General features: G+C 60.1%; 1 protein-coding gene across 1 annotated transcript in view; it reads left to right on the top strand.

The window, feature by feature from the left end:
* Window positions 1-4,992: 4,992 nt before the first annotated feature.
* PRKAG2 (protein kinase AMP-activated non-catalytic subunit gamma 2) overlaps window positions 4,993-25,548 on the top strand; it is a gene marked incomplete at both ends in the record, with an annotated part of 159,202 nt that continues 138,646 nt past the window's right edge. Inside the window, one exon of the mRNA XM_084230746.1 lies at window positions 4,993-5,103. Coding sequence (XP_084086872.1) covers window positions 4,993-5,103 — 111 coding nt within the window. The remainder of the gene's footprint in view (window positions 5,104-25,548) is intronic.

Genomic DNA, 25,548 nt, shown 5'->3' with positions numbered 1-25,548 from the left:
GATGAAGACGGCCATGGGCAGACCCCAGGCTGCACCCCCTAGTGCTACCCGGTGGAGGAAGGGGAAGGAGAGCACCTGCTGTTGTTTAGCAAACAGACACCTGCCGCACAGTCCTGCCACCAAGTCCGTCCTGCTGCGGAAGCGCTGAGTGAGCGTCCAGCCTGCAGTCCAAGCCCCGCGTCAGACGCCAGCCTCGCCTCCTGAGCATGGAGGGAACAGCGAGCCCGTCCCTCGTCCCTCGGAGGACATTGCCATATGGCTCCCCTCTTCCTCCACCAAAGTGGAGGCCCTGAGCAGGGTAGCGTGCTGGTCGACAGGCCCTATGGAGAAAGAGCAACCTGAAACACAGGGCCTGCATGGTCCCCCCCAGCATCAAAGGGACCCGGGAACAAGCTGTGGGGAGACATGGTGGATGCAGGCAGCCCTCCCAGCTGCCTCTGGGCACCTACCCCCACCCCTGCCCTGGTATCAATCTCAGGAGGCTGCCTTTGCCCCGGGGGCAAGTTATGCAATCAGTGGCCAGGCTGCAAGAAACAAAAGCTGGAATGTGACTCTTAGCCCTGATTTTCACAAACAGACACACCCCCTTTCCTCGCCACCCAGTGGGCTCGAGCCGCACAAGCGTCCTCTGCACAGACCTTGTGGCTTCATTTTCCAGTTGTTGCACAGAGCTGAAGCTTGACCTTCTAGACCACTGCTCTTGCCCCAGCTCGAGGTCGCAGGCGAGGAGACCAAGGCTGCCAGGATGTGGGATAGTGTTCAAGGTCATCCCAAGGACCTCCCTAAATGGTCTCAGTGAAAAGCTTCTAAAAGTAGAAGGGGCACAGTTTGAAACGCCCTTCCAAGGGGTGGTACACTGAAGCTCAATGAGGAGAAACCCCCCAGTTTCCTCAGCTGGTTGTCTGGGAGGGCTGAACAAACACCAGGTAATCAACACCGGCCACCCAACGTGATGCCTGTGATCAGAAATCTCCTTCCGTCCTTTCTGCCCCAGCAGGACACACGCCCACCCTTGGGAGGAGTCACCTGGTGTCAGACCCCCGCTGGCAGGCAGCGCCGTCCGTTCCTCAAGGCTCCTGGGCAGGTCTGGACTTGAAATCCACGGGGACCCCACCAATGGCAAGATTTCCTACAGAGATGCTTCCACAATTATTTTTACTTGCATTTTTACTTACAAAATGGGAAGGGAGGCGAGAAGTGAGGGGCAGGACTGAGTAAGTTTGGAAATGTAGAGGAAGTGAAATCAAACATCTGGTGTCTCCTTCCTTAGACTCTGTCCAGGGCTTTCTTTTTTGCATGAATTCCCAGACTTTGTGTGTTTCACTTTTCAGCTAGCTGGTAGGTCCTCCACGTGGCATTGAACTGTTTTTCTCTGAATGAAAGGTTGCCCTGGGAAGAGATGGCACCGTCACGGAGAACCAGTTGGGGACCTGGAGCCCTGGCTGGCTCTGATGTGCTTGCTGCCTGAGTGGAGCGGCTGGGGGAGTGGGGTACAGAAGTTGGCATTCTCCCTCCAGATACGGAGGTGCACACCCCTGGAGGTGCCCCAGCAGCAGCACACATGTACGCGTCCGTAGCTCACAACTTTCAGCTGGACACACGATGCGCCAAAGGGAAACATTCTCCCCCAGAAGCCCTGTGCTGGACCATCTGTTGTGGAGGACTCGTGTCTTTGCATGTTTGTGGTTAATTTCCAATTCAGTGCAATGATAATTTTATAAAGTTCATAGAAAAAAGATGATTACAGCAATACAATTAATAAAGACAGAAAATTTTAATCAGGGTTTGCCAGCAGACACCTTCAAAGATCCTCAACTCTCTTACAGGTGGGCCCAGGAGAGACCTGCCTGGCCACTGCGTCCAGGTGGTGGTGCTGGGACAGGATTCCAGGAGGCAGCCAGGCGTTCCCACACAGAACAACCCCAAGGTCTGGGTCCTGCCCGGCCGAGGAGGCAGTGGGCACTGGCCTTGGGAGGGGCATTGTGAGTGTGCCCGCACCTCAGTCCTCAGCAAAGTGCAATTTCAGTGCTGTATTTTTTTACAGGCAAATAGCAAATAAGTATCAAAATCTCCTGGCCTAACTCAACTCAGTCAAGTCCAAGGCAAAGCTGAGTTGCCTCCTCCTCCTGAATGCCTTCTGGAACACTGGCCTCCACCAGTCTGGCCGCAGGGGAGAGGGAACATTGCTTGGCACAGAAACAATGTGTGTGAGGGCACCCAGGCTGCACTGGCCCGGATGAATCAGGTAGTTTTACCCTGCCAGGGCGCCCAGACATAGAGAGGTGCCCACGGGCCTCCGCTCTGGTCTTGAAGAAAAGCATGTACGTGTAGACTTGACTTTATACCAAAGAAATCGTCATTTTACATAAAGACAGGATAAGTGGCAGGGCAGAGCTGAGCAGTATTGGCGCCTGAAGCAAAGGCAAAGTCTTTAACATTGATATTCTACGGGGCATAGATTTTGCACTGATTTTGAGCAGGTGACAGGTCAAGGCATTCAGAGGTCGGGGTTGTCATAGTGACACTGCCTTGGCCGCTGGATCAGCTGCTGATGGCGATCACTGCAGCTGGGCTGCCGGGCAGGGGGCTTCAGAGGGCACCGAAAAAAGGCAACTGCCAGGTAGTCGTCCCCATTCTCCGGCTCCACTGACTGGAAGATAAACTGTCAGGATCTTTTCAGAAGGAAAAATGGTTGGTGAAGTATCTCTGGGCACCCTCTCCTAGAAACACCCAGATTTCAGAAATATTAACATATGGAACAAAACAAAATAATATGGCAAGATGCTTTATTTCTGGCTTCCCAGGAACTACAGTCTGTACTCTAAGAAGCAAAACTCCGAACAGAGAGCTTTTCTTGATGAACAACGGTGCTGCTCACACGGATGGACTGAGGAAAGCACTCACTGCAATGGCTGGTGAGCACTGCCCATCGGCCAGGACAGGCCCTGGCAGGACAGGTCCAGCACAAGAAATAGCAGGGGCCTCTCCTGAACCCTGGCAGGGGGTGGGGCCTTCCCAGCGGCCCTGACGTGGCTTTCTGAGCTCCAGGGGCCTTTTGGAACCAGGCCAGGAGAGCTGCCGACATCACCGTGCAGGGACACCAGGGTCCCGCTCAAGAGGCGGCCAGTGGGGGTGGCCTGGGTGGGTCAGGGTGCCCCTTCACATCACCCAGGTTGGGCCTGCGCTCTCCACTCTGCCAGAATTCCGCCATCACTAGAGGAAAGTCTGCAAGTCTCTTGAAATCCTCCCAGAGCAGCCAGTCAGGAACAGGTGAAAGCAAGACATTCCTGGTTCTGGAACCCACAGGAGGCCCCTCCAGGACATCTTAGCCTCTGCCAGGCCAGAGCCACGCCTGGCTTCATTCCAACCCCAGAGCAGGGGGAGAGGAAGACCGGCCACCGCATGAGCCAAGGAGCCACCCAGACTGCAGGGATCTCACACAGGATCATGGGGCCTGAGCCCCCATGGGAGAAACGGGGGTGCTTCTGGCTGGCTGGAGGCTCCACCCAAACGATGTCCCTGCAGCAGGCAGATGCCCCCAAGGCTGCTCCTGCACAGGAGCTGGGCCAAGTCCTCACGCCTCCCCAGCGGCCCCGGGGCCTGTGGGGTCTGGTTCTTCCTCCCAGTGGCCCCCTGCATTACTGATTAGGGGGACAGCTGAGCTGACATCAGCACTGGGGGCCCGGAGGGACCTTTGGGGCCACCACGGCAGAATCCAGAGCAGCCGGAGACGACTCCTGATGAGTCCTCCGGGCACTTCCAGTGAGTCCTGCCCTGCAGGCACAGTAGGGGCACGCGGTCACCCCAGAATCCCGCAAGGCCCGGGGCAGCGCGGTGGGTCTCAGACCCGGCAGCACTCGAGGCCTGGCGCGGGGTGTCGCGCCCCCTGTCCCGCCCCCACCCGCGGTCGGGGCATCCAGCGTTTCCGCCCGCGGGGACCGCACCCACCGCGGATCCCCGCGCAGCCCTGGGCGAACCTGGCGGGGAGGCCGGCGGGGTCGGGGTGAGCGCCCAGGGGAGTCCGGGCGGCGCGGGCGGGTCCCCGCGCACCCCGCCTCAGCCCGGGCTCCCGCCGCTGCCGGGGCGGAGGGGGGGCGGGGGCGGCGGGGAGTGGCGCCTGCGGCGGGACCTGCCCGGCGGGAGCAGGGCCCCCGGGAGTCGGGCTGGTCAGGCTCCGGCTCCGGCGAGTCCCGCGCAGCCGTCGCCGCGCGGGGAGCCCCCGCCCCCTGGGCTGGCGACCGCGCGCGGCGACCAGGTGCAGCGCGGGGGGCGCGGGGGCGCGGGGGGGCGCGGGGGCGCGGGGGGGCGCGGGGGCGCGGGGGGGCGCGGGGGCGCGGGGGGGCGCGGGGGGGTGCGGGGGTGCGGGGGGGCGCGGGGGGGCGCGGGGGCGCGGGGGGGCGCGGGGGGGGCGGCGTCGCCCTGCACTTCCTGTTGGGCGCCCGCCCGCCGGCGCCCCGCGCCCCGCTGCGTCCGCGCCCCCCCCACCCCCTGTCCCGGAGAGCCGGGGCGCGGGGACCGAGGGCGCCGCCGGCCGGGGGCGCGCGCGGCGGCCAGCGCGGCGCGCGCCGGGGCCGGAGCCGGAGCCGGAGGCCGGAGCCCGAGGCCGGGCGCGCTCGCCCCCGCGCCGCCCCTCGCTCCTCCCCGCCCGGCGCGGCGGGGCGGGCCGGCGGGGCGCGGGCGGCTCCTGCGCGCGAGGGTCCCGCGCCCGGGCGGGCTGCAGGGCTGCGGGGCGGGAGGACTGGCCGGCCGCGCACCTGCCCGCAGGCGACCCTGGGCGGCGGCGGGCAGCGCGGACGGCCGGGGCCCGCGGCGAGGAGCCGAGGAGCCGCGCCCCGCGCTCGGCGCCCCGAGACGGCGGCCGGGGCCCCGCGCCCCCCCATCGCCCCGGCCGCGGAAGTCCCGGGGCGTCCCGGGCGCAGGGGCGCGCTCGAGCGCGCGGCCGGCGGCGGGGACCCCGGGGACGCGTCGCCGGAATTAACTCGCCGGAAAGTTATGGGCAGCGCGGCCATGGACACCCGGACCAAGAAGGAGGCGCCCGGCCCGGGCGGGAGCGGCGGGCGGAACCCCGGCCCGAAGCGGCGCTCGCTGCGCGTGCACATCCCGGTGAGTGGCGGGTGGGGTGCGGGGGGCCGGCGCGCGTCGCGGGGTCCCGCCCGGGGCGCTGGCGGGGCGGCGCGTCGTGTTTTTTGCCGGCAGAGGGCGGCGCGGGCGGCGCGCGGGTGCGGGGCGGGGTGCGGGTGCGGGGCGGGGTGCGGGGCGGGGTGGGGGGGGAGCCGCGCGCCGCCGCGGGTTGGAGGGAAAGTGTGGGGACGGGGTGTAGCTGGACCCTCGAAAGGACCCCTCTCCTCCCCAGCTTTCTTGGAGGTGTCTCTGGGCCCCGGGCGCCGCCGTCCCCCGCCCCCCCCCCACCTTTCGGACTGCGTGGTCATTGGGGCGCGAGCCTCTGGGGCGCAGGGCTGCCTCCCCGTCTTCAGCTCTGGGCCCGACTGTGGTGACTTCGATGAGTCTGCGGGGCGCCCCCCTTGTGCTGGGTTGGTAGCCGAGGTCCTTATGCCCCCGCCCCACACAAGGGGGTGGGGTCCCCGAAACCTGCCGGTGGGGTTGTGGGTGGTGGGATTTGACCCTGAAAAGCTCCAACTGGGCCACACCTCCGGTCTCCACCAACCAGACACCCCGCAGACTCACAGACCGCACACAGCACACGCCCCAGCACCGCACACAGCACCGCCCTCCAGGCTGGAGCTTCCAAGAGTGTGATTTTGTCTCGTCTGGGGGACGAAGGGTGCAGGGTGGGGGTGCCGGGGGAGCCCCACCCTGCAGGGCTGCCTGAGACGCCTTCTGACAGCGCTGGGACTGGGTGGGGCGCTGCCACCCTCTCTGCCAGCCCCATTAGCCTCCTTCCCTGGCTCGTGGCGCAGGCTCTGCCTTTCCCATTCCCGTGCGTGTCCCTCCGGGGGCGATGGTAGAGACCAGGCCCCCTGGACCCCGGCTGTCGAAGGGGCATTTGGGGGAGCAGCCTGAAATTAGTGCTGGTGGCCAGTGCTGTCCCACAGGGGGCCCAGGGAGCAGGTGACTGGCCCTGGAGGCTGCTGTGTGGCCACCAGGGCCGTGCCCCAAATACTCAGGAATAAGCGTTCCTTTGACTAGGTGTTCTGTTTGAAAATGGAATATTCCTCTGTGTGTGCTGGTAACGCAGACGTCCTCAACCATAGGTGTGGATGAAGAGTCAGTCCTTGGCGCTGCCTGTGTCCCCGAATCACTGGAGGGGGGGCGCGCTAACCACCGCGCTCTCCTGTCTGTCAGCCCTAATCCCGGCTTTGCCCACCTCCCGGGGATGTCGAGACAAAGCAGCCCCGGGAAAGCCCTTGCCAGTGTCGTAGAGAACACAGAGAACTTGCAGCCGTGACCTTTAGGTCAGAACAAGGGAAATCTGGGTGGGTGGGGTGCACGCGCGGGGTGGTGCCTGTGATGGTGTTGGCCGGAGCCCGGAGCAGGGTGGAGAGGCCGGGTCGTGATGGTGGAGGAGGCCTGAGCTAGGCGGGACGTTGCCACTGCCTCCTGCTGCCCGGACGCCTGTGTGCCTGGCCTGTCCGGCCCTTCCTGAAAGTACTTCGTGTTGAGCCTGCCCAGTCCACACGGCAGTGCTCAGCGGCAGTGGGGGCCGGCGTGGGCGAGGGCTCGCAGTCCTTGCGGGGCTTGCATTTGCTGGTGGGCCCGGGGCTCCTGGAAGCCCCGCTAGTAACTACCTGCTGCTGCCTGGGCGGGCCGGTGAGATGGCGTCTAGCGGGGACATCCGCACTCAGGCGATGCAGGAGCTTGAGCCAAGGTCCCAAGCGGACCGGCGCCTGCCTGCAGGCAGCCAGGGAGGGGAGGGAGGTCAGCGGGTCCCTGGTCGTGAGATGGGGATGGTGGGGTGGGCCAGTCGGGGAGCCAGGGCGAGCGCCCTGTGGAATTGGGGGCTGGGCCACCAGCTCTGGATGCAGGGGGGCCCTTCTCTGGGAGGAGGGGTGTGAGAATCAGGATTGTCAGGAATGGATAGAGGCTGGATCGGGGCGACCTTGAAGGAGGCTTGCCGGGTCGAGCAGCGAAAACTACGAAATGCCTCTGAAGTGAGAATTTCAGACAAACAGTGCGTCACTTCTTAGCTTATAAGGAAGGGCCCCATGTACCACGTGGGTGCGCTAAGCCGCTCCGTTGCTATCCCGAGACGCCAGCTTTCCTGGGCCTGCAGTGCTCCCCTGCAGTCCCTCCTGGAGGTCAGACCTGGGGAGGGAGTGGGGCCTTCCTCCCAAAGGCCCTGAGAGCTGGGGACACTTTTGAGGCCCTGACCCCCATCCCCACCCTCAGAGCCCCCAGGGCTCACCATTGCTTTGCTGGACAGCTCCGCTCCTCACCACACTTGTCAGCTTGCTGGGTCCCGGCAAGCTGGGGTGCTACTGGGGAGCATGCCCTGAGGGGCAGCCATCCCCAAGGAGCAATCCTAGCCCCACCCCTTGCCCCCTTCCTCAGGGTCACAGAGTCCGAGCAGGTCCAGCCCCAGTTGCCTGCCTGGGGTTACCCTCGCCCTGCAGCTGGGTCCAGGCGTGCCTGCCTCACACGCCCGCCTGGGGAGGCGCCTGCTCCCGAGTGCTTGTCTCACATCTGTTTTGGGGGGAATCCAGCCGAAGAAGTAATTAAAGTGGTGAAAGCAGCGTTTCCTGAGGAGCAGCCTGGCCGCAGCACACGGGCGGAGGGGCAGGGAGGCAGTTACTTGCCCGGGCTAGCACCAGGGCCAGGGCTGGGGCCTGAGCCGCGTGATGATGAGGGAAGGCCCAGGAGCCACAGACGCGGGCATTAGAAGGGAGACTGGAGAGCTGACGGGCAGCAGAGGAGACGGGCACCCCCGGACATGCTGTCCAGGTGGGGAGGGAGGAGCCCAGCGTGGCCATGGTGGGGAGAGCGGTCACTGGGACAGAGGGCCTTCTTGCCCCAGCTCCCTGTGGTCACTACTGTCCACTTCTGGAAGCTCAGGAATGGCTCCAGAAGGTCAGTGGAGCGCCCGGGTGGGGCCAGCTCTCAGTGGCCAGGGCCCCGGCCACTAGGGTCCATATGGCCCGTCTCTTCATTGATTCACTGGGATCCCACCCAGTGCCTTTCGAACGCGGTCAGCCTCAGTCTCCACCACACGCCTGTATCTGATGCAGCACAGAACCCTGACCTGGGGGGATCTGTAACCCCCACTCCCACCATACACCCCACCTTCCTACTGCCAGCACCGCTGTGTCCTGAGAGGTGGCTCCGGTATTTGTGAATGGGTTGCCCCTTGGGCCTGTGGGTTGTAACGGGTTCCAGAATTCTGAACTAGAGTGATTTGGAAGTTGAATTGGCTCAAAGGGAGAGTGGCCCCGGGCCCGAGGGAGGCTGGGGCTCCTCCTGATTTCTCACCACCCTCTCTATGCCCCTCTGGCCCGCCCTCCCTCTGGACCTCAGAAACCTCAGTCAGCACTTTCCAGTGACTCCCCCACTGGGGGTCCTTGTCCTACTCAGGCATGTGAAAGCGCCCAGGGTCTGCCCCTTCGTGGGCAGCCTGGGTCACCTTTATGGGCCACATCTGGGCTCTCCGGGAAGGAGGGGCCCTGCAGAGCCAGGGTGTTGTCGGGTGATCCTGCCCAGCCCTGGAGCTGCTTCATCTCCCCCTCACAGGAGGGCGAGGAAGGTGTGGGAGTGTCAGAAAATCGCTCACCGGAAGCCTCACTGAGTGTGGCCTTCTGCTAGGACTTTGCCAGAGAGGCATTGCTGGGAGGAAGTGTGTACTTTTCTCCTTTTTTGTCTGAGAAAAGGCAGCTTCCCTGGGAAGGCCACAAGCCATCTCGGCCCGTCCTGGGCACCGGCTGCATGCGGGGTCGTAGGCACAGTTCTCGAGCTGCTGGCGGGGCGGCCGGGGCGGGAGGCTGGGCTCTGCAGAGGAGAGTGGGGGCCGGCGGGGGCCCGCGCAGGCCTGGGCGCGCGTCAGGCCGGGGCACGCGTCCCTGGCCTCGGTGGAGGTGCTCCAGAAACCCTTCACAGCCGCTGGAGACAAACTAAAAATAGAGGCACGAGCAGCTGGCTGGTCACAGAACGCTGTGAGACGCAGCTCGGCTGGACTGTTGCTGGGGGAGCCTTTGTCTGTGGGTCTCCTCAGGGAGCCTGCTTGAGGCCCAACCTGAGACCTGTGGTCCCCCTCCTGCCCGCGGTGCTCGCGCACCCCCAAAGGAGGACCCTCGGCCTGGAGGAGGGCGGCTGGGAACCGCGCCTTGGCCTGGGGCTGGAGGACCGAGTGCTCACTGCCCATCACGCCACTGGAACACCCTGGACTGAAGCCTGCGGAAGGGAAAGAGGGGTGTCAGCACAGGGGGGATGTCGGTTTTCATCTTGGCCTTGACCTTGGTCAGCTTGTACCATCCTGAGCGGACTGTTTGGGTTAGTGTTTAGGACAGTTCCTGGACCAGCTAGACTAGAATTACCCGGTGTGTGTGTGTGTGTGTGTGTGTGTGTGTGTGTATACACATTCTGTGTATATACACATAACATCATGAAGTGAAAAAAAAAAAATCCTAGGAATCAGCCCAGACCAACTGAATCACAGCTCATGATTTTGCATTTCTGGTAAGTTCTCCAGGGATTTACCCGCAGGGATTTACAAACAATTAGCTTCCAATTCCCTCCATTAATATGGGCCCATTTCTTCTGCCCCAGTGAGTGATCCTTTCTTTCCATCCATCCACTCACCCACCCACCTGCTCATCATCTATACCTTTTCAGCTGTCACAGTGAAGAAATACCCTGGGCTCCTGACTGCTGAACCAATGTGGAGTATTTCTGGCTTCCAAATAAAGGCCAGCCCCACGTTCTTCCCCAGTCTGCTAACCCGATGTGGACGGCCTGTGGGCCCCTCTGGCAGGTTCCTGTCTGAGTGCTTCAGCAGCTTGTTGCACCTGGGGTGCCCTGGCCATGGGCTCTGGCAGGGCCTGGCAAATGCTAAAGGAGCTAAAGGAAGAACTTGGAGGCACTTTGGGTTTTTGAGAGTGTGTGTGTGTGTGTGTGTGTGTGTGTTTATAACTTTAAGGGGGGTGGGAGATGTGACACGATCTGACTTTCATTTGATTTGCTTTTCTTGTTTATGAGCATTGTTATATAATTTAAACCCGACCAGATTTGAGGCCGCCTGTAGTGAAGACACAGATCTCCGCTGCCCCTCCGCCCTCCCCTCTCCCGCCCCCCCCCCCCACCCCGTCCCTCTTAACCTCGGAGCCTTCACAGTGCCGACTGGTGTAAGTGTCCAATTCGGACATGTTTACTACATGCAATTCCCTCAGAATCCCTGCATTTTGCTTCAGTGGCCCAATTTCTTCTTTCCCAGGCCACGCCTTTGATGTAGTCATTTATAGTTGGGCGTGAGGTTGGAGGCACCGTGTTCTGATTGCTGGTGCCTCTCCCCTGCCCCTGCCTCATCCTCGGAACTTCTGATTCAGTTGCATCCTCTAAAACCACCCCACAAATGTGCTCTTGAATGTGCTGTCTCTTGACTCTTGATTTTCTACTTTGCCTTTATTGTGCTTGCGACCCTCCACTTTCCGTTTCTGGACACCACTTTACTTCTAGGGGGCTGTCGGTTACTGGACAGATCCGTGGACAAGAGCGGGTTGGAATTCACCCTCCCTTTGACCCAGAGCACCGAACATGACCCCACATGCGCCACCGGGCTCTCTCCCAGGTTATTTCAAGGTGTCGGGATAGCCCATCTTGACGCCCAAACAAGTGTCGAAATTTTGTCTTTTAAGATGCAGAGCAAAGGCAGTGAAATACTGAGCAGCCAAATTGGGGCAGAGTCCTTACTCTGCTTGGTTAATTGACTGTGAATTTACCCCAGGATGCACAGAGGAGTGCCAAGAGCTAGGCTGTGTCCCCAATGCCTAACCCCAGGGAATTCTCAGGGGCCCCCAGTTCAGTGTCTGCTGCTGGATGGAGGAAGTGGGTGGCTATGAGTTGGCGGTGCCTCCCCTGTGGGCACCTCGCGTGCCGCTGCTCACTCAGCCCTGGGTCAGTCCATCTGTGTCTCCTTCCTCTCTCTCATTCGCTCTACTTTGGAAAGAATTTGATCTCCATCCTTTCTTCCTGTTGACAGAGAAGGAAACCCTTCTCTGCCAACTGATGGCTTGTCCCAGACCAATCAGATATTATCTGGGCTCTGTGGCTTCTGCCAGGCCCTCTGTGTTTTGATATTTTCTGATCTGGCAACCAAGTTGCTGACGAGTATATAACAAAGACCTATCTGCTCTTGGTAGTCCCAGAAACCCCACCTTTTTCCACGAGGCTGAGACCAGGTCAGAGCTGTGAGACGGCCTCGGCCCCAGCGGCCTCCTGCCTGGGGCACAGCCAGGACCCGCCCTTCCTGCAGGGGAGCACCTAGCCAGCTCCATTTGAGCAGGAGGAAGACCATACAGGCCCGGGGTGGGGGGGGTTTAGAAAGTGGGGCACCACCTCTGCAGCTTGTAGGTGGAGAACTGGAGGGGTGAAGAGCTGGAGCCTGCGGGGCCCGAGCATCCTGGGGCCGGGAGCCATCAGCCAGCTCCGGAGCCTGCACCTAGCACTCGGTGGTTTTGAAAATACAGAGATGGGTTGTGGTTTCTCCCCGCTATGTTGAGGCACTGACTCTGGTCCCTGTGACTGTGACCTTGGACCCAGGGTCTTTGCAGAAGTAATTAGTCAGTGATGGTGGGGCTGGAGGTCAGGCAGGACAAGGAGCTGGGGTGGCTGTTCCAGGTGGAAGGGACCAGGGCAGAGACACGAGGCATGAAGTGGCAAATTGTTTTCTGAGAACTGCAAACACTTTGGTTTTGCTGAGGGTTAAGGGCGAGGTCTGGGGTGGGAAGGAACAGGGCTGGAGAAGAGGGTGGAGGTGTAATTACAGATTGTAAGAAAAGGTTTAACAGCGGCTTCTGGGCGTAAATAGATACTTAAAGTTAATATGATAAACAAAGAATTAGTAAAGAAGATGGCTTGTCAGCTGGGCCATGAAGCCCATGTGACTGGTTTTCTTAGAAGAAGAGAGAAAATTGGATAAAAACACGTGGAAGATTCACACCAAGATCATGTGAGTTCCATAAGATCATGTGATGTGAAGATCATGTCTCATGGGGAGCACATGATGACCGCATGGAGAACACGTGGCACCACATGAGGACATGTAATTACTCTAGCAAAGGCCAAGTGTGGATCACATGACCACGGATTGCTGGTGATCACGTGATGTGAAGGTCACGTGGCATCTCATGACAATCACATGAGGGTCGCTGGTGATAGCTGGAGATCACTAAAGACCGTGTGATGGTCTCACGAAGATGACGGTCATGTGAAGATCACGTGAGGATCAAGACCACATGAGGATCACTGAAGATTATGAAAGATCACGAAGACTGTGTGAAGGTCATGTAAGGAGGAAGCAATGAGGCCACAAGCCAAGGGATGCTGGGTCACGAGAAGCAGCAGGGGTGAGATGGGGCCTTCCCCTGCCTGTTCCATAGAGAGCAGGGCCGGGCCGACCCCTGGATTTGGGGATACGTTCTGTAATTTATTTATTTATTTATTTTTTAAGTTTTCACAACTTTTATTAGAACCTACTCTAAGTTAACAGTATCTGATTTTAGGGCCTCCCCAGTGGCGCAGCGGTTGAGCGCTGGGTTGTGAAGCTGCCCGCAGCCTCTGCAGCGCCGGTTCGATCCCCGGCTGCTCCCCGGCCACCGGAGGAGGGTCCCACATGGCGCGCAGACCTCTCCTGCCGCCCGCTGCTCCCCTCAGCAGTGTCCTTCGGTCCCTCTGCCTGCTCTGCTCCCCGCTCTGGCTCTGGTGAATCCTCTCACCCTCCTGTGCTTCTGACTGTACCCAGTGCATGTACAAACAAACAAACAAATAAATAAATAAATATACATGCCTCTTAAAAAAAAAAAAAAACAGTATCTGATTTTATAGACATCATCCCATGGTGAACATGTTTGATAAATGAAAGCAAATTGGACATCTAAGTCATTATTTTTGCAGACTAAGCATTAAGATAACTACTCAGAACACTACAGATAATGACAAACACTAACTTGCTCAGAGTTTTCATATAAGCCATGTTGTTTATCTCCTAATATTTAAAACAGTAGAATTAGTGACTGTAGTTCTCATGTATTTTAATTACAAGTACCTTACTAAAATAACTAAGGTTTGGACAGTTTTACTGACTTTCCAAATTAGTATAATATATGGAAAGAAAAAGCAAAACGTGAAAACAGAACATGATAAGTTATTAAAGGAAAATGAAATAAAGAAAAAAGGAGGGAAGTAAAGTATCTTCATGGTAGGGCAATCAAACAAGTCTCCAGACATTTGGTTGGAAGAAAACATAGCTACGAATTTCACAAACAGAAACTTGATAAATTCAAAGCAATACAAATGCTTTCAAATATAAAGGCTGAGTTGAAACTAAAAAGGTCTATATACTGTTACTTTGGGCCTTAAGCAGTACCAGTTCATGCAGAACAGTTTGTAAGATGAATACTTTCTTTCTATGTGCATTATTAAAAATGTTCTGAGTGAAGCTAATTGTCAACTTTATTAAGGAGATTTGCTTTGTGCCCACTACCTAGTATAAAATAAAAGCAAGTAACACAACCTTAATTGTTGTGGCCTTCTTTGACGTTCTGTAATTTAAACCACACTGTTTGCGTCTGTGGTGACGACAGGGACCGAACGCAGCAGGTCCCTCCCCCCAGCATGTGTGGGCCAGCACTCAGGGGACCCCCCGCTCCTGGCTAGTGGGGCGCTGGGAGCAGTGCTGAGAGCGGGCGGGGCAGGCCAGGAAGCCGGCGCATCCACCACCCACAGCTCCTTGACAGCTTTTTCCCCAAGATCTGAGTCTTTCCTTGTTCTCCCCTACCCTCCACTGGCCCGCCCCCCTGGAAATGCCAGCGGTGGGCCTGGGGCAGGGCTGGGGAGCTTGGTGAACTTGGGCCGCAGGTAGTAGAATGTTCTGGGCTCAAAGACAGAGACAAATGTTGGCAGCGGTTCCTAACTGGTTTGAGGGAGAAACTCTGCCAGATGACTCCCTGCCAGGTGCAGAAGTGACTCCTGGGAGCCAGAGGGGGCAGCTGCCCCGTGGACCCTTTGAGAACAAGAAGGTGGCCTTGAAGCTTAAGTGGCTTGCACAAGTCACAGGACTGACCATGGCACCACGGGTGGGGGGGCGGGGACTCAGGTTCTCCCGCGAGGCACACTGGGAAGAGGACACTCTGGCAAGCAGGCATCCCTGCCCCGGAGAAGGACAGGGCTAGGGGCTGCTGTCCCACCTGTTTGGCCCTCCTGGCTCTTTGCCAGAGATACTTGCTTTTCAGCTAGGTCAGAGATGGCTGCCAAGCAGGTCCATTTTGCGCTGGCTCCAGACGTTGGCGGTGGGCAGTGAGGAGCGAGACCAGGTTGGCGGTCCGCGTCCCCTCTCCATCCATGTCCTCCTCCAGATGTAGCCACCCCAGGCAACGGCAGGCCAGTTCTGCAGTCATGGGATATATAACCACAGGAAGTGCGAGGCTGCATGGACAACTCTGGCGATGTTTCGAGTGAAACATCTCCCCTTCCGACGGCCCTTGTTGCCGTCACCTGGAAGTTAGCCTTCGTCAGCGAGCCGAGCCTCAGCGGTGGCCTTCAGTGTCGGGGGAGGACAGGACACCCAGCAGGGCAGAGGAGAACTGGACCGTGAAGCAGTCAAGACAGAGGCCTGCTGACCCCTGGAACATTCTGGATCTAGGATGACCCTTCAGAGTTGTTCCAGATTGCGGCAAAGAGGGCCCGGCCTCAGTCTCCTTAATTAGACCACACCCTCCTTGGAGGATGGCCGACATCCAGGCCCTTCTGGCCCGGCCCCCGGAGACCACTCCCACACAGCCCGCCCTGACTAGTGCAGCAGAGCAAACGCCAACCCTCCACAGCGGGAAGGAGCAAGGTGAGAATGCCAGTGCTTCGTTAGCTCCATGGACTCATTCCAGAAAATCTGGGCGAACCGATGACTTACAAATCCTATGGGAGTCAGCTGTGGCCAAGAGAAATCAGGCAGACGGTCTCTTGTTGGTTCAGGAATAGGCCTGTTTGTTGTTTGTTTGTTTTTTCCCTTCAGCTCCCACCTGGGAGAGTCGCTTGGGCTTTTTGCTGGGCTAACTGACCAGTGAGAGTGTCCTCGCGGGGCCGGGAGGTGTTCAGAGGGCAGGAGAGTCCTCGGGCTGGGAGCCCGTCTGGCCCCTGCACGGACACAGATGCCGAGGGCAGGCCGGGCGGTAGAGGCAGAGGAGGCGCCCTCCGCCATGGGGGCAGGCCCAGCCCGCAGTCACCGGTGGGCAGGAGGACGTGATGCTGTCCCCCCATGCAAGGTGGTGTGTGGGGGCGCAGGTCGGGCGTCCAAGGCCAGGTGCAACTGGAGCACGTCTGCCCTGGCCATCTTAGGCGGTCGGCAGGGCCCTGCTCGCCGGGTTTGCCCACGTGTAACCCCCACCTCAGAGGGCCTGGGGAGGAGGAAGGACACTAGGGCCTGGGCCTGGGGGTTTGACGGGAGCATTTCACCGTGGGCGCTTTCGCTGCCTAACTGGTCGAAGGAGAATTCGCAGTAAGAGAAAAGAACTGGGGCCCGCGTGTCTGCGCGTGAAGTGAGAAACCAGCTCCTCGCCAGGGGGTGTGCCATCACTTTCTGATAGCGCGGCACCCGCCCCGCGCGACACTCTGGGTTATGCACTTCAGCAAGTTTGGTCATCGAGAAATATCCACCAGCGCGTGATTCGTCAACCAGCAAGACGCGGGAGGCCCCGAGAGGACACCAGCTCGGCGCCCAGCGCTGCACCCGCCAGCACGCGCTTCAAAATGTGTCTCATCTTGTCTTCTAAAAAATCCCGTTGCTGGCTTCCCACACTGGATGGTGTCCCTTCGGAGCGTCCCTCGTCTGCCGTGGCGCCTCCCTCTCCTGGGGCAGAGCTGCCTGACCGCTGGTTCTGCAGTGAAGATGCTGGAGGCAAAACCACCCAGAACCCTGTGGAAACGCTAGTTCCCCCCTCCCCTCTAAAGGGCTCGGGGAAGACGCCCCCAGAACATAGCCATGGCCGATGCCCCACTCCATGTTTTCTGGGGTGGTCCCACTAAAAGCAATTTTATTCTTTCTGTTAGAGGTGGCCTCTCCGTGTGGACACGCGGGGACGCTTTGCCCTCGTCACGCTTTCACCAGGTGCAGTCACGGTGTTTCCACCAGGGAGAGGCCGGCGGGCTGAGGACACGTGGGGTCTGGCGGGGTAGGAGCCCGGCAGGCAGGGTGCAGCTGCCCAGTGCTGCGCCTTTGTCCTCCCCTGGGGCCACTGCCATCTAGTAGTGCTCTCCTGGTTGACGCCCAGGAATGAGTGTATGGACCTCGGCGGGCACTTGGACCCCAGTCGTGCCCCTGCTGGTCCTGGGATGGGCGGCTCGCCCGTGTCCTCTTGTTCTGAGCTGGCGAGGTGAGGTCAGGCTCCACACTCAAGGCCCCGGGCATGTGGCTCCTGCACCCAAGGGCCTGTCATCTCCATTCTGGGGAGGCCAGCGGGCTAGGAGGCGGGAGGCTGGGCGGCTGCCCAGGGGTCTGAGCCGCTGCTTGTGACCCTGTAGGACAGGGCGGTGTGTCGCTGTTAGGGGAGGGGAGGTCACTCCGCTGGGTTGTGGCTGAGCAGGCGCAGAGAAAAGGGCGAAGTGTCCCAGCTACTCAGACCTGGGGCTGGCGGGTGAGAGCAGGCCCAGCAGGTGCCCGAGTTCTGGGCACGGGGCCGCAGGCGGGGGTAGCCAGGAGGCTGCTGGGGGCTCTGGAGCCTGAGGCCTCTCTCTGGAGCCTCTCTGCTGACTCCGGAGCTGTGAGGCACCTTCCCTCGGTGGTGTGCAGTGACTGTCTTGCCGAAGGCTCAGCAGGGCCTGCCCGCCGAGGACCGTGACTAATCATTGCCTTTCATCTCCTTGAGGCCCCACCTCAGGGCGCCATCCAGACATGCTGTCCTGCTCACGCAGGTCTTCCCACTGCAGTTTGGGGAGAGGCAGCATGACCACCCCGTGTGCCCACGCCCCTGGGGCTTCCCCACTCCCCGGCGAGGGCCGCTGTCCCGCTTCGGGCCAGTCGGCTGCAGGATGCACCGCCCCGCATGCTGCCCGCACTGCGTCCCCTGGCTGCCGGGCCACTGCTCTGAGCCTGAGCTGTGACAGACTCAAGAGACCCTGCTCCTGTGTAGCTGCTCCTCTGGGGACATGGGTCCCCAAACTTTCTGTGGTCTGAGAGTCTTCAGACTCCTCTGATGGAGAGGGCCGGCCAGACTGGACTGGCCTTGTGGGCCGGGGGTGAAGGAGGCTGGGCCCCTCCATCTAGACTCCTGGGCGGAGTTTATGTTCCACACGTCTTCAGACCCCTCACAGCACCAGTGCACCCCACCCAGAGGGCACCCCCAAATACTGCTCCAGCTTCTGTGCAGGTTCCTTTGGTTTTGAAGCTCAGGTCAAGCCAAGCCTCTCACCTTTAGAGAACTCTGGAGCCACGGAAAGCCCAGAGGGAGGCCCAGGCAGGCAGTTAGGACATCATCACATCCTCCAGGGCAGTGGCACCAGGGGCGATTCGACACACCCCCTCCCCCAAAGCGAGTGTCGGGGAGAAGGGAGAGGAAGGAGCAGGGGCCACTGAGAATTCCAGAGTTGGGGGAGATGTGGGTGGGCACAGGTCCACCAAGGCCACCTGGTCCCCTTCTAGGGAACCTCATTGAAACACTGGAGAGGGAGACAACGGGAGGCCCCAGGGCACCCAGGAGAAAAGCCTAAATTAGTCTCCCTGTGTCTCGGCTCTCCAAGAGGTCGGACGTTTCCTTGGCCTTCCTAGCCAGCAGCTGGGGCTCCGGTGAGCAGACGCAGAGATGGGGCGAGCAGTGGGATGTTCACCAGCACCCGGGGAGATTTGAGGTGACTCTGAGGTTGGGGGGGCTAAGCTGCATGCAAGGGATGCAGTCTGGAGAGAAGGCCTGGTTGACCCTTCAAAGATGTACTGGCAGGTAGTCCTGCGTTAGATGAGGTTGTCCAGCCAGGCAGGGTGGCTGCCTTTGGGCAGTATTGACAAGGGTGGCTGCTGAGCTGTGCTGGGAGCTGGGAGCTGAGCCTTTCCTTTCTGAGGCGGCGGCAGGGAGGCTTGTCCAGCCAGCTGGCCCCTTTATGGAACAGCACAAGGAGCGCAGCCCCCAATGTCTCCTCCACCCATTCCTTCCCAGGACGGGACAGGAAGGTCAGCGTTGAGTGGGTGGGCGAGGAAGCAGGGGTGCCTGTCCTCTGTGCACCCGGGGCCCGTGGTTCAGGTGACTCTCCAGGTCTGCTTGCAGGGAAAGGAAGTGGCAGGGGAGCGCAGAAACATCCCCGCACCCGCAGCACCGCGCATGGCAGCATGGGGTGCGTCAGCTTGCGTGAGCCCCCCACGCAGGAGCCGATGCAGTGATTGTCCCTGTCCCACAGACCGGACTCTGCCCGGTCAGTCTCCCAACCCAGCCAGCCAGCCCCTGAGCCCTGGCTGCTGAGGCAAGGTGACCCCCAGTTATGTGTGCCGGGACGTGTGTCTGCCCCCAGCCCCTGTTATGGCCGAGATGCTGAGTGAAGTCTTTATTTTGGGCCCCGAGCTGCTCATGGGTCTGCCTTGGGCAGAGCTACCCATGGCAGGAGAACCCAGCCCTGAGCCTGTGTGCCTCAGTGGCCTCAGCAGGGCCAGGGTCCAGGATGTCGCCCAGCAGAAGAAATGCCTTCTTCACCCCCTGACCCGACCTGGTCTTGCGTGTGCGGGTGGACTTTCCCTGCCCCCCCGGCCCGGGCCGACCCCCAGCGCCTGTCCTCAGTGAGCCCTGTCTGCAGCGGTGGTCAGGCCGGGGCTGGTGGAGGATGGAGGCTTGGGGGTGGGGGGCGGGGGGTGGGTCTTAATGTTGCTTTCCAATAATTATACTGGCCGGTGTCTTGGGACCCCGAGAAAGGGCCACCTGTTCTCAAAGCTGCAAGCAGTCGCTACAGGCTTGAGACGCTGGGCGGGGGCACCTCGATTCACCCCTTCAGCTCTGTCTCCGTTGCCGCCACTCCCCCCGCCGAGTTTCTCAGGCGCGCTGTCTCCTGGCTCCCTGCCCTGTGACTCTTCCCATCCTTTGTTGGGTTTCTCTGGGGTGAGGTTTCACTGGGCTTGAAAAACCTGCCTTCTGACCCAATTCCCCTCCCTATGGCTGCGCCAGCCCGGAGCCCTGGCCCGCACGTCCCTGGCACACCTGTCCCTGCACCTCGCAGACTACCAGGTCCCCTCACGGCCTTGGTGATGGCCTCCTTCGTGCGCTCGCTGCTCAGCCGCCCCCCCCCCCCCCGCTGCCTGGTTCGTGGTGTTGCCCCCATTTAACTGTTGGGGAAACAGACGCTCAAATAGGCAGGATCACTTGCCCAAGGGACACGGGGTGGGGCAGCCTGAAGCAGGTGTGGGTGACTCTTTGCCTTGTGAGGCTTCCCCGCCCCCAACCTTGGGGTGGGCAGAAGCTGAACTGTCTGCCCCGGGCTTGGGATGCAGCAGAAGAGCTGCCGCCTGGGCAGTGGACACCACGTGTCTCCCGTCCCTGCTGTCTGGTGACAAGGCGGCCGTTGGGGACATGGCCTCCCTCTTGCCAGGTCTCCAGGGGACCCCCTCCTCGCTTCCCTGACCCTCGGCCACTTCCTCTGTGGAATAACTGCCCTCCCAGGGGTGGGCTGCTGGGAGGGTGAGTGGACAGCGGCCACCATGAGCGTGTCCTCTTCTTCACATGTGGACATGACCCTTAGTGCAGCGGGCGGCCCATGGGCTGCAAGCGTAGATCTCGGCATGGGGTGCAGCCTCAGCCCCGAACCCCCTCCTGGCGTGACCGTCCATTTCCTCCTTCGCACGCTCACCTCGCTGCACGAAGCACCCCTCTCGTCAGGGGGACGGGTGTGGACCGGTGTCATTGGGACCAATAAAGCCTATTCAGACCCCCGCCCACGAACCCCTGCTGTGGCCAAGAGTGGCAGGTGTGGAGCTGGGCCCGTTCCCGGCCTCTTGTCCCTGCCCCCTGCCTACACCCCCTCCTCCCGCCCCCGCCTGCACGCCTCCCTGACGGCACATCCCACACGCACCTGATCTCCCTGCTGTCTCCTTGGCGCACAAGTCCCAATGCCCATGGCAGAAGAGCAGATGCGGATGTGTGTGACGGAGTGTGGGTGGCGGGTGTAGATCGGTGTGTATAGAGTGTGGGTGTGCACAGTGCTGTGTGCCCTGAGGTGTTTGACAGTTTGGTATAGGCAGTACAGTGTGGGCAGTGGGTATAAACAGTGGAGTGTGGACAGTGGGTGTGGACAGTGGGTGTAAACAGTGGGTGTGGATGGTGGGTGTGGACAGTGGGTGTGGACAGTGGATATAACAATGGGTGTAGACAGTGGGTATGGATGGTGGGGTGTGGATGGTGGGGTGTGGACAGTCCTTGTGGACAGTGGATGTGGATGGTGGGGTGGCTGGCACCTGGCTTGGATGCCCAACCACAGCCAGAAGGAGCAGGGCCCTGTGGCCATCACAGGCTGGGCAGCGAGGCTGTCCCCTGCTGGTGCCGTCCTCTCTCTCTGCCTATATGTTCCTCAACTGTGGATGACACACTATTGTCTCTCCTGAAGGGCTGGGTTTGGGGATCACAAGAGGCAGGGTGGGCAGATGGAATCCTTATTCCCAGCAGCCCCAGTCCCAAGGCAGAGCCAGTGCTCCAGGCCTGCGAGCCAGGACAGCTGAGTGTCCCCCCTCTCCTCTGAGCAAATGAGGCAGGATGGCCCAAGCCTGCGGGTGTTGCTCAGGGGGCCACTGCAGCCCAATGAAGCCCGGGGGCCCTTGAGTGGCCATCCTTCCTTCCCTGCTCCTCCTGGAGCCTTGCAGGGGACCAGAATCTGCCTCCATGGGATGCACAAGCACTGATGGCAGGCCTGGGCTTTGGGTTCTCGGGTCTGCATGGAACTGGAGGACCAGGCTACCCTCAGGTTCACATGCGTGTGCATGCATGTGTGTGTGTGCATGTGTGTGTGCAAAGAGGAAAGAGAGAGATGAAGATGTAGACATGCACACACAGACTAGAGAACATATAATGTACTTGGTTCAATTTTCTGGAATTTGCAGCTTGAATCAAACTTCTTGCAGGCTCATTTCTTTTTTTTCTTTTAAAAATGAGATTTTCTTTCTTTCTTTTTTTTTAAGATTTATTTATTTATACAAGCACTGGGTATAGTCAGAAGCGCTGGAGGGTGAGAGGATTCACCAGAGTCAGAGTGGGGAGCAGAGCAGGCAGAAGGACCGAAGTACACTGCTGAGGGGAGCAGCGGGCGGCAGGAGAGGTTTGCGCGCCATGTGGGACCCTCCTCCGGTGGCCGGGGAGCAGCCGGGGATGGAACCAGCACTGCAGAGGCTGCGGGCAGCTTCGCAACCCAGCGCTCAACCGCTGCGCCCCCGGGCAGGCCCTCAGGCTCATTTCTAATGTGATCTTTAAAAAAGGAAATGACAGTGGCCCGAGGGCCAGGTGAGGTGTGGCATGGCCGCATCGTTAAACAGGAAGTGACCAGGGGTAGAAAGAGGTGGACAGGCCTTGGGCTTGCAGCATGCACCATGGGGCCTCAGGCAGACTCCGGGCCCAGGCTCCCCGTCGGGGGCAGCAGGGGGCCGGGATTCTGCTAGGTTGGGAAAGGAAGCACCACGGCTTGCAGGACGGGCCTGGCTGGGCGGCGAGAAGGTCTGGGTTTGAGTCACGTCCATCTCCTCCTGCCCCGTCTCCCAGGGGGTGCCAGGCAGTGAATAACATTAGGTCTAAACCGCACGAGCCACCCAGTAACCACCATTTCATGAAATCTCAGAAATGATCATCTCGTGGCATTTAACCTAACAGCTGACCATCTGGCATCTAAGATGGATGAGCGGATCACACGCAGAGCGCACACGTGAGCCGCCTCCGACAGCGGGGTCGTAACAACGCACATCATCTTCGTGCCAACTCGGCTGCTTCGCCTCCTCCCTCTTTGCTGAGGCCGAGGGTTCCTCTCCCTTTTCTGGACGCGACTGCCCTTTTCAAGGTGCAGGGCCCGGGGACGCACAGACCTTGTTGACAGGGTCACCTATTGCAAAAGGTTGAACAGACAGTGACCGCAGGTGGCTTCTCTTGGCGCTTTCTGCCGGGGGCACGGGGACAAGCGCCGAGGACTGACGTGGGACCGTGACCATGTGGGGTCTGGGTGGGAGAGGAAGAGCCAGAACCGGCTTTCTGGGAGGTGGAAGGGCCCTCAAGGTCGGCACCTGCTCAGGGCTCCCCACTGGTCCTAGGGGCAGCAGCATCGCCCCTCCGCAGAGCTCTGTAGCCCACAGGCTGCCTTCTCCGGCCCGCCAGCCTCAGCGACCCCAGCTCGTCCTAGAGCCAACGGGAGCGTTTATCCCATGCCCTGGGCGTGACCTGGTGCTGGCGGGAGGCGCCTGCCTGCGTGGTCTGCCCAGGATTTCAGCTCAGCCTGAGCTGGCCCAAGTCTGCAGGCACTGGGCAGCTGTGGCCGAGGAGGCGTCTTCTCTCCAGTTCTGCTTATTGATCCACACTTAGGCATATTGATCCAGACGTGGGGGAGGGCGGGAGACAGCCCAGGGCTCACGGGCAGCCACTCCCCCGAGGGAGGGAGGCCAGCCCCTCCTGGGTGAGGCAGGCCCAGCGGCCCTCCGTGTCTGCTGCCAGGGGAGGGAGGTGAGTGTGTTTGGAGGAGACGGGACTGGAGGTGCACACAGTTCATGGGGGCCAGTAATCCAGAGTAGGATGTTTGGACATTTGGGTGGGGGGTAGGGTGAGGGGAATCTGTAACAGGGAGCACCTCCAATCCACTTTTCCAGAAGCTTCTGCCCTGAGCCCAGGCACATGTTTCCCTTTAGGCTCCACGGGGAGGCAAGGGTTCACGGTTTGCGGTTTGACAGCGATGATGAAACCAAAAGCCTGTAATTTTTGCTAAACAGGGGAATACGGAAATTTCCATCTCTGTCCAACTCTGGAGAGAAACAACATCGGCCTCAGAAAAAACAAGTCGCCCACAACTGGCCTGCGGGACGGCAGCTGCCACCGCCGGGGTGCGGGGAGGGGCCGGCAGCCGTTTCCAGAAAAGGGGAAGCAGCGCAGCAGAAGCAGAAGTGACTTGTTTGCCAGAGGCCCCACACTGGCCGGCCTCAGCGGGGAAAACCTGCCTGCCCTGGGCAGAAGGCCCCGTGCGCGGAGGCAGCAGGAAGCTCACTGCCCTGCCTGCGCGGGGCCGGCCTCTCCCAGGAAGGCGGCCAAGTGATGGCCACAAACAAGCCGGGCGCCGGCAGAGGCCGCTTCCGTTTCTGGCTTTGTGTTTATTTGCTTTCAGCGCTTCCCACTAGGCCTGAAAAGCCACGAGGGGACAGTTGTCCCTGGAGGAGGGTGTCTCGCCCAGCTTCACGGGCCTCCTAACTGCAGACCCTCAGGGTGTGGAGGGGACGGGGTTGGAGGGGCGGCCTTGGGAGGGAGGCCGGGGTGGCGCTCCCAGCCGGCTCTGCTTCCCCACTGTCAGACTCACTGCCGCATGATATCTTCCCTATCTTGCCCCGTCCCCAGATCCACAGTCTATGTGGAGTTGAACCCCCTGGCTGCCTTGGGCCTCCAGCTGGCAGGTGGCCAGTGAGGTGGCAGGACAGTGGTGGGCAGGGCCCCAGGGGCAGGCGAGCTCAGGAGAAGGCAGGGCTGGGGACCTGAAGTCGGCTCCAGCCTCAGGACACCCCAAGGAGCATACACCCACCTCTGGCATGGGCCATTGCCACCACGTGATTCCCCCTGAGGCCCAAGGAGGCCTGTGCCCTCATCAGTGCTTCGCAGTCCCAACACGCAAGCGTGTCTGATGCCTCTTCAGAAGGGCCCTCCGGAGGTGACTTTCAGGTAGGGGCCCCCACCTACTTGTCCTGGATGTGCCAGGTGTCTGCCCAATGTCCCAGGGTTATTTTTAGTGTACCTAGCGTGAACAATCACTGAACCCCCAGCACCCAATCCTGCCACATGGGGTGTCCCCAGTTGCCTGTGTCCAGGGCCCCTTGGCCTGTGGTGACAGGGGCGATGAGCTTCACGGACACTGCCCTGGGCCTGCCCTCCAGGGCCTGTGCCCCAGCCGGGGGCCTGCAGCCCAGCAGTGCACCTCTCTGCCAGCTCCAGGGGGTGGCAGAGGATGTGGGGGTGAGAAGGACCAGGTTCTGGGAGCTGGGTAAGGCGAGGAAGGAGTCTCCCACACAGATTTGGGGGGACCTCTGCCAGTATCGAGTCAGAACTTTTTGTAAAAGCATAAAAAAGTAAAAGAATAGTTTTTGGTTGTTTGACGTTCCCAGTTCATGGTACACAGAGATGGCCGCCACAGGGAGCAGACACAATGGACCTCTGTGTCTCTTCGTGCTCCATCTCTGCCCTTCTGCCCCTCTGGAGAGAGACTAATAGAGACACCAAGAAACTGAGGCACGAAGAGCTTTAACCAAGCAACCCCCAACCACACTTTCACTCCCTCACTCACTTAGACCCTTGCAGACCGGGGGGCCCAGTGCACAGAGAACGTGCCTGGCAGCCCTGCCTGAGCTCCGAACGTGGAGCACTGACCAGCGGGAGTTTGGTCCGGAAATCCTTACGCAGCTGGCAGCCCAGCCCGAGGCTTGCCTGGGTGGCTGAGTGTGCCCGAGCTCGCTCCCTGCCCTCCACGCAGCCACCATCTCCTTTCCATCACGATCCTAACAGCCTGTTAAACAGTAATTAATTTGGATTCAGAACTCCCTGCAGGAGCTGTGGGAAGAGGACCCGTGGGAGCAGGAAACCTGGGCCTGGGCCTGCCCGGGCCAGCTGGGCAGGCAGTGAGGAGTTTTCCTGGCTTGCGGAGATCAAACAAGATGATGTGCACACAATGAATGTGAACTTGGTCTTTCAAGTTATTTATTGTCCTTAGTTTTGTTTTCTCCTTTGTGAGATCAAAATATAATAAGGTGTTTGTGCAGGGTTTCATCCGGTCAGTGCACAAAAGCCGCCTTCCCTGGCCTTCGATTTGGCTTTGCAGCCTGGGTGGGGGTGGGGTATGCAGGTCCAGGGTCCACTCGGCTGCACACAGGCATCTGCTGGGCCGTGGTTAACAGCTGGCTCTGAAAAAGCAGCCCTGTTTGTGGTGCCTGCCAATTGCTGTGGTGTAAATGCTCCTCCTGGTGGATTTCACTGAGTCATTGCTTGGTGGGGCTGGCAGAGCTGCTTCTGTGGCTCCGTGAGCCTGTCAGCCGTGTCGTCAGCCTAAACTGGTCCCTCCCAAGTGACAAGGTCAGAGGGTGCACCTCCTCTTCTCTTGACCTGGAACACCAGGGGAAAGAAGCATTTTAATATCTTCTAAAGCATGTGGATACTCTGCCACCTGGGCTTGCCAGGCTAGTGCATCAGAAGAAAGGGGGTCTGGGTGTTT

Source organism: Talpa europaea (genome assembly GCF_964194135.1).
Source record: "Talpa europaea genome assembly, chromosome: 3".
Taxonomy (NCBI): domain Eukaryota; kingdom Metazoa; phylum Chordata; class Mammalia; order Eulipotyphla; family Talpidae; genus Talpa; species Talpa europaea.
This window is presented reverse-complemented; position numbering and strand designations above follow the sequence as displayed.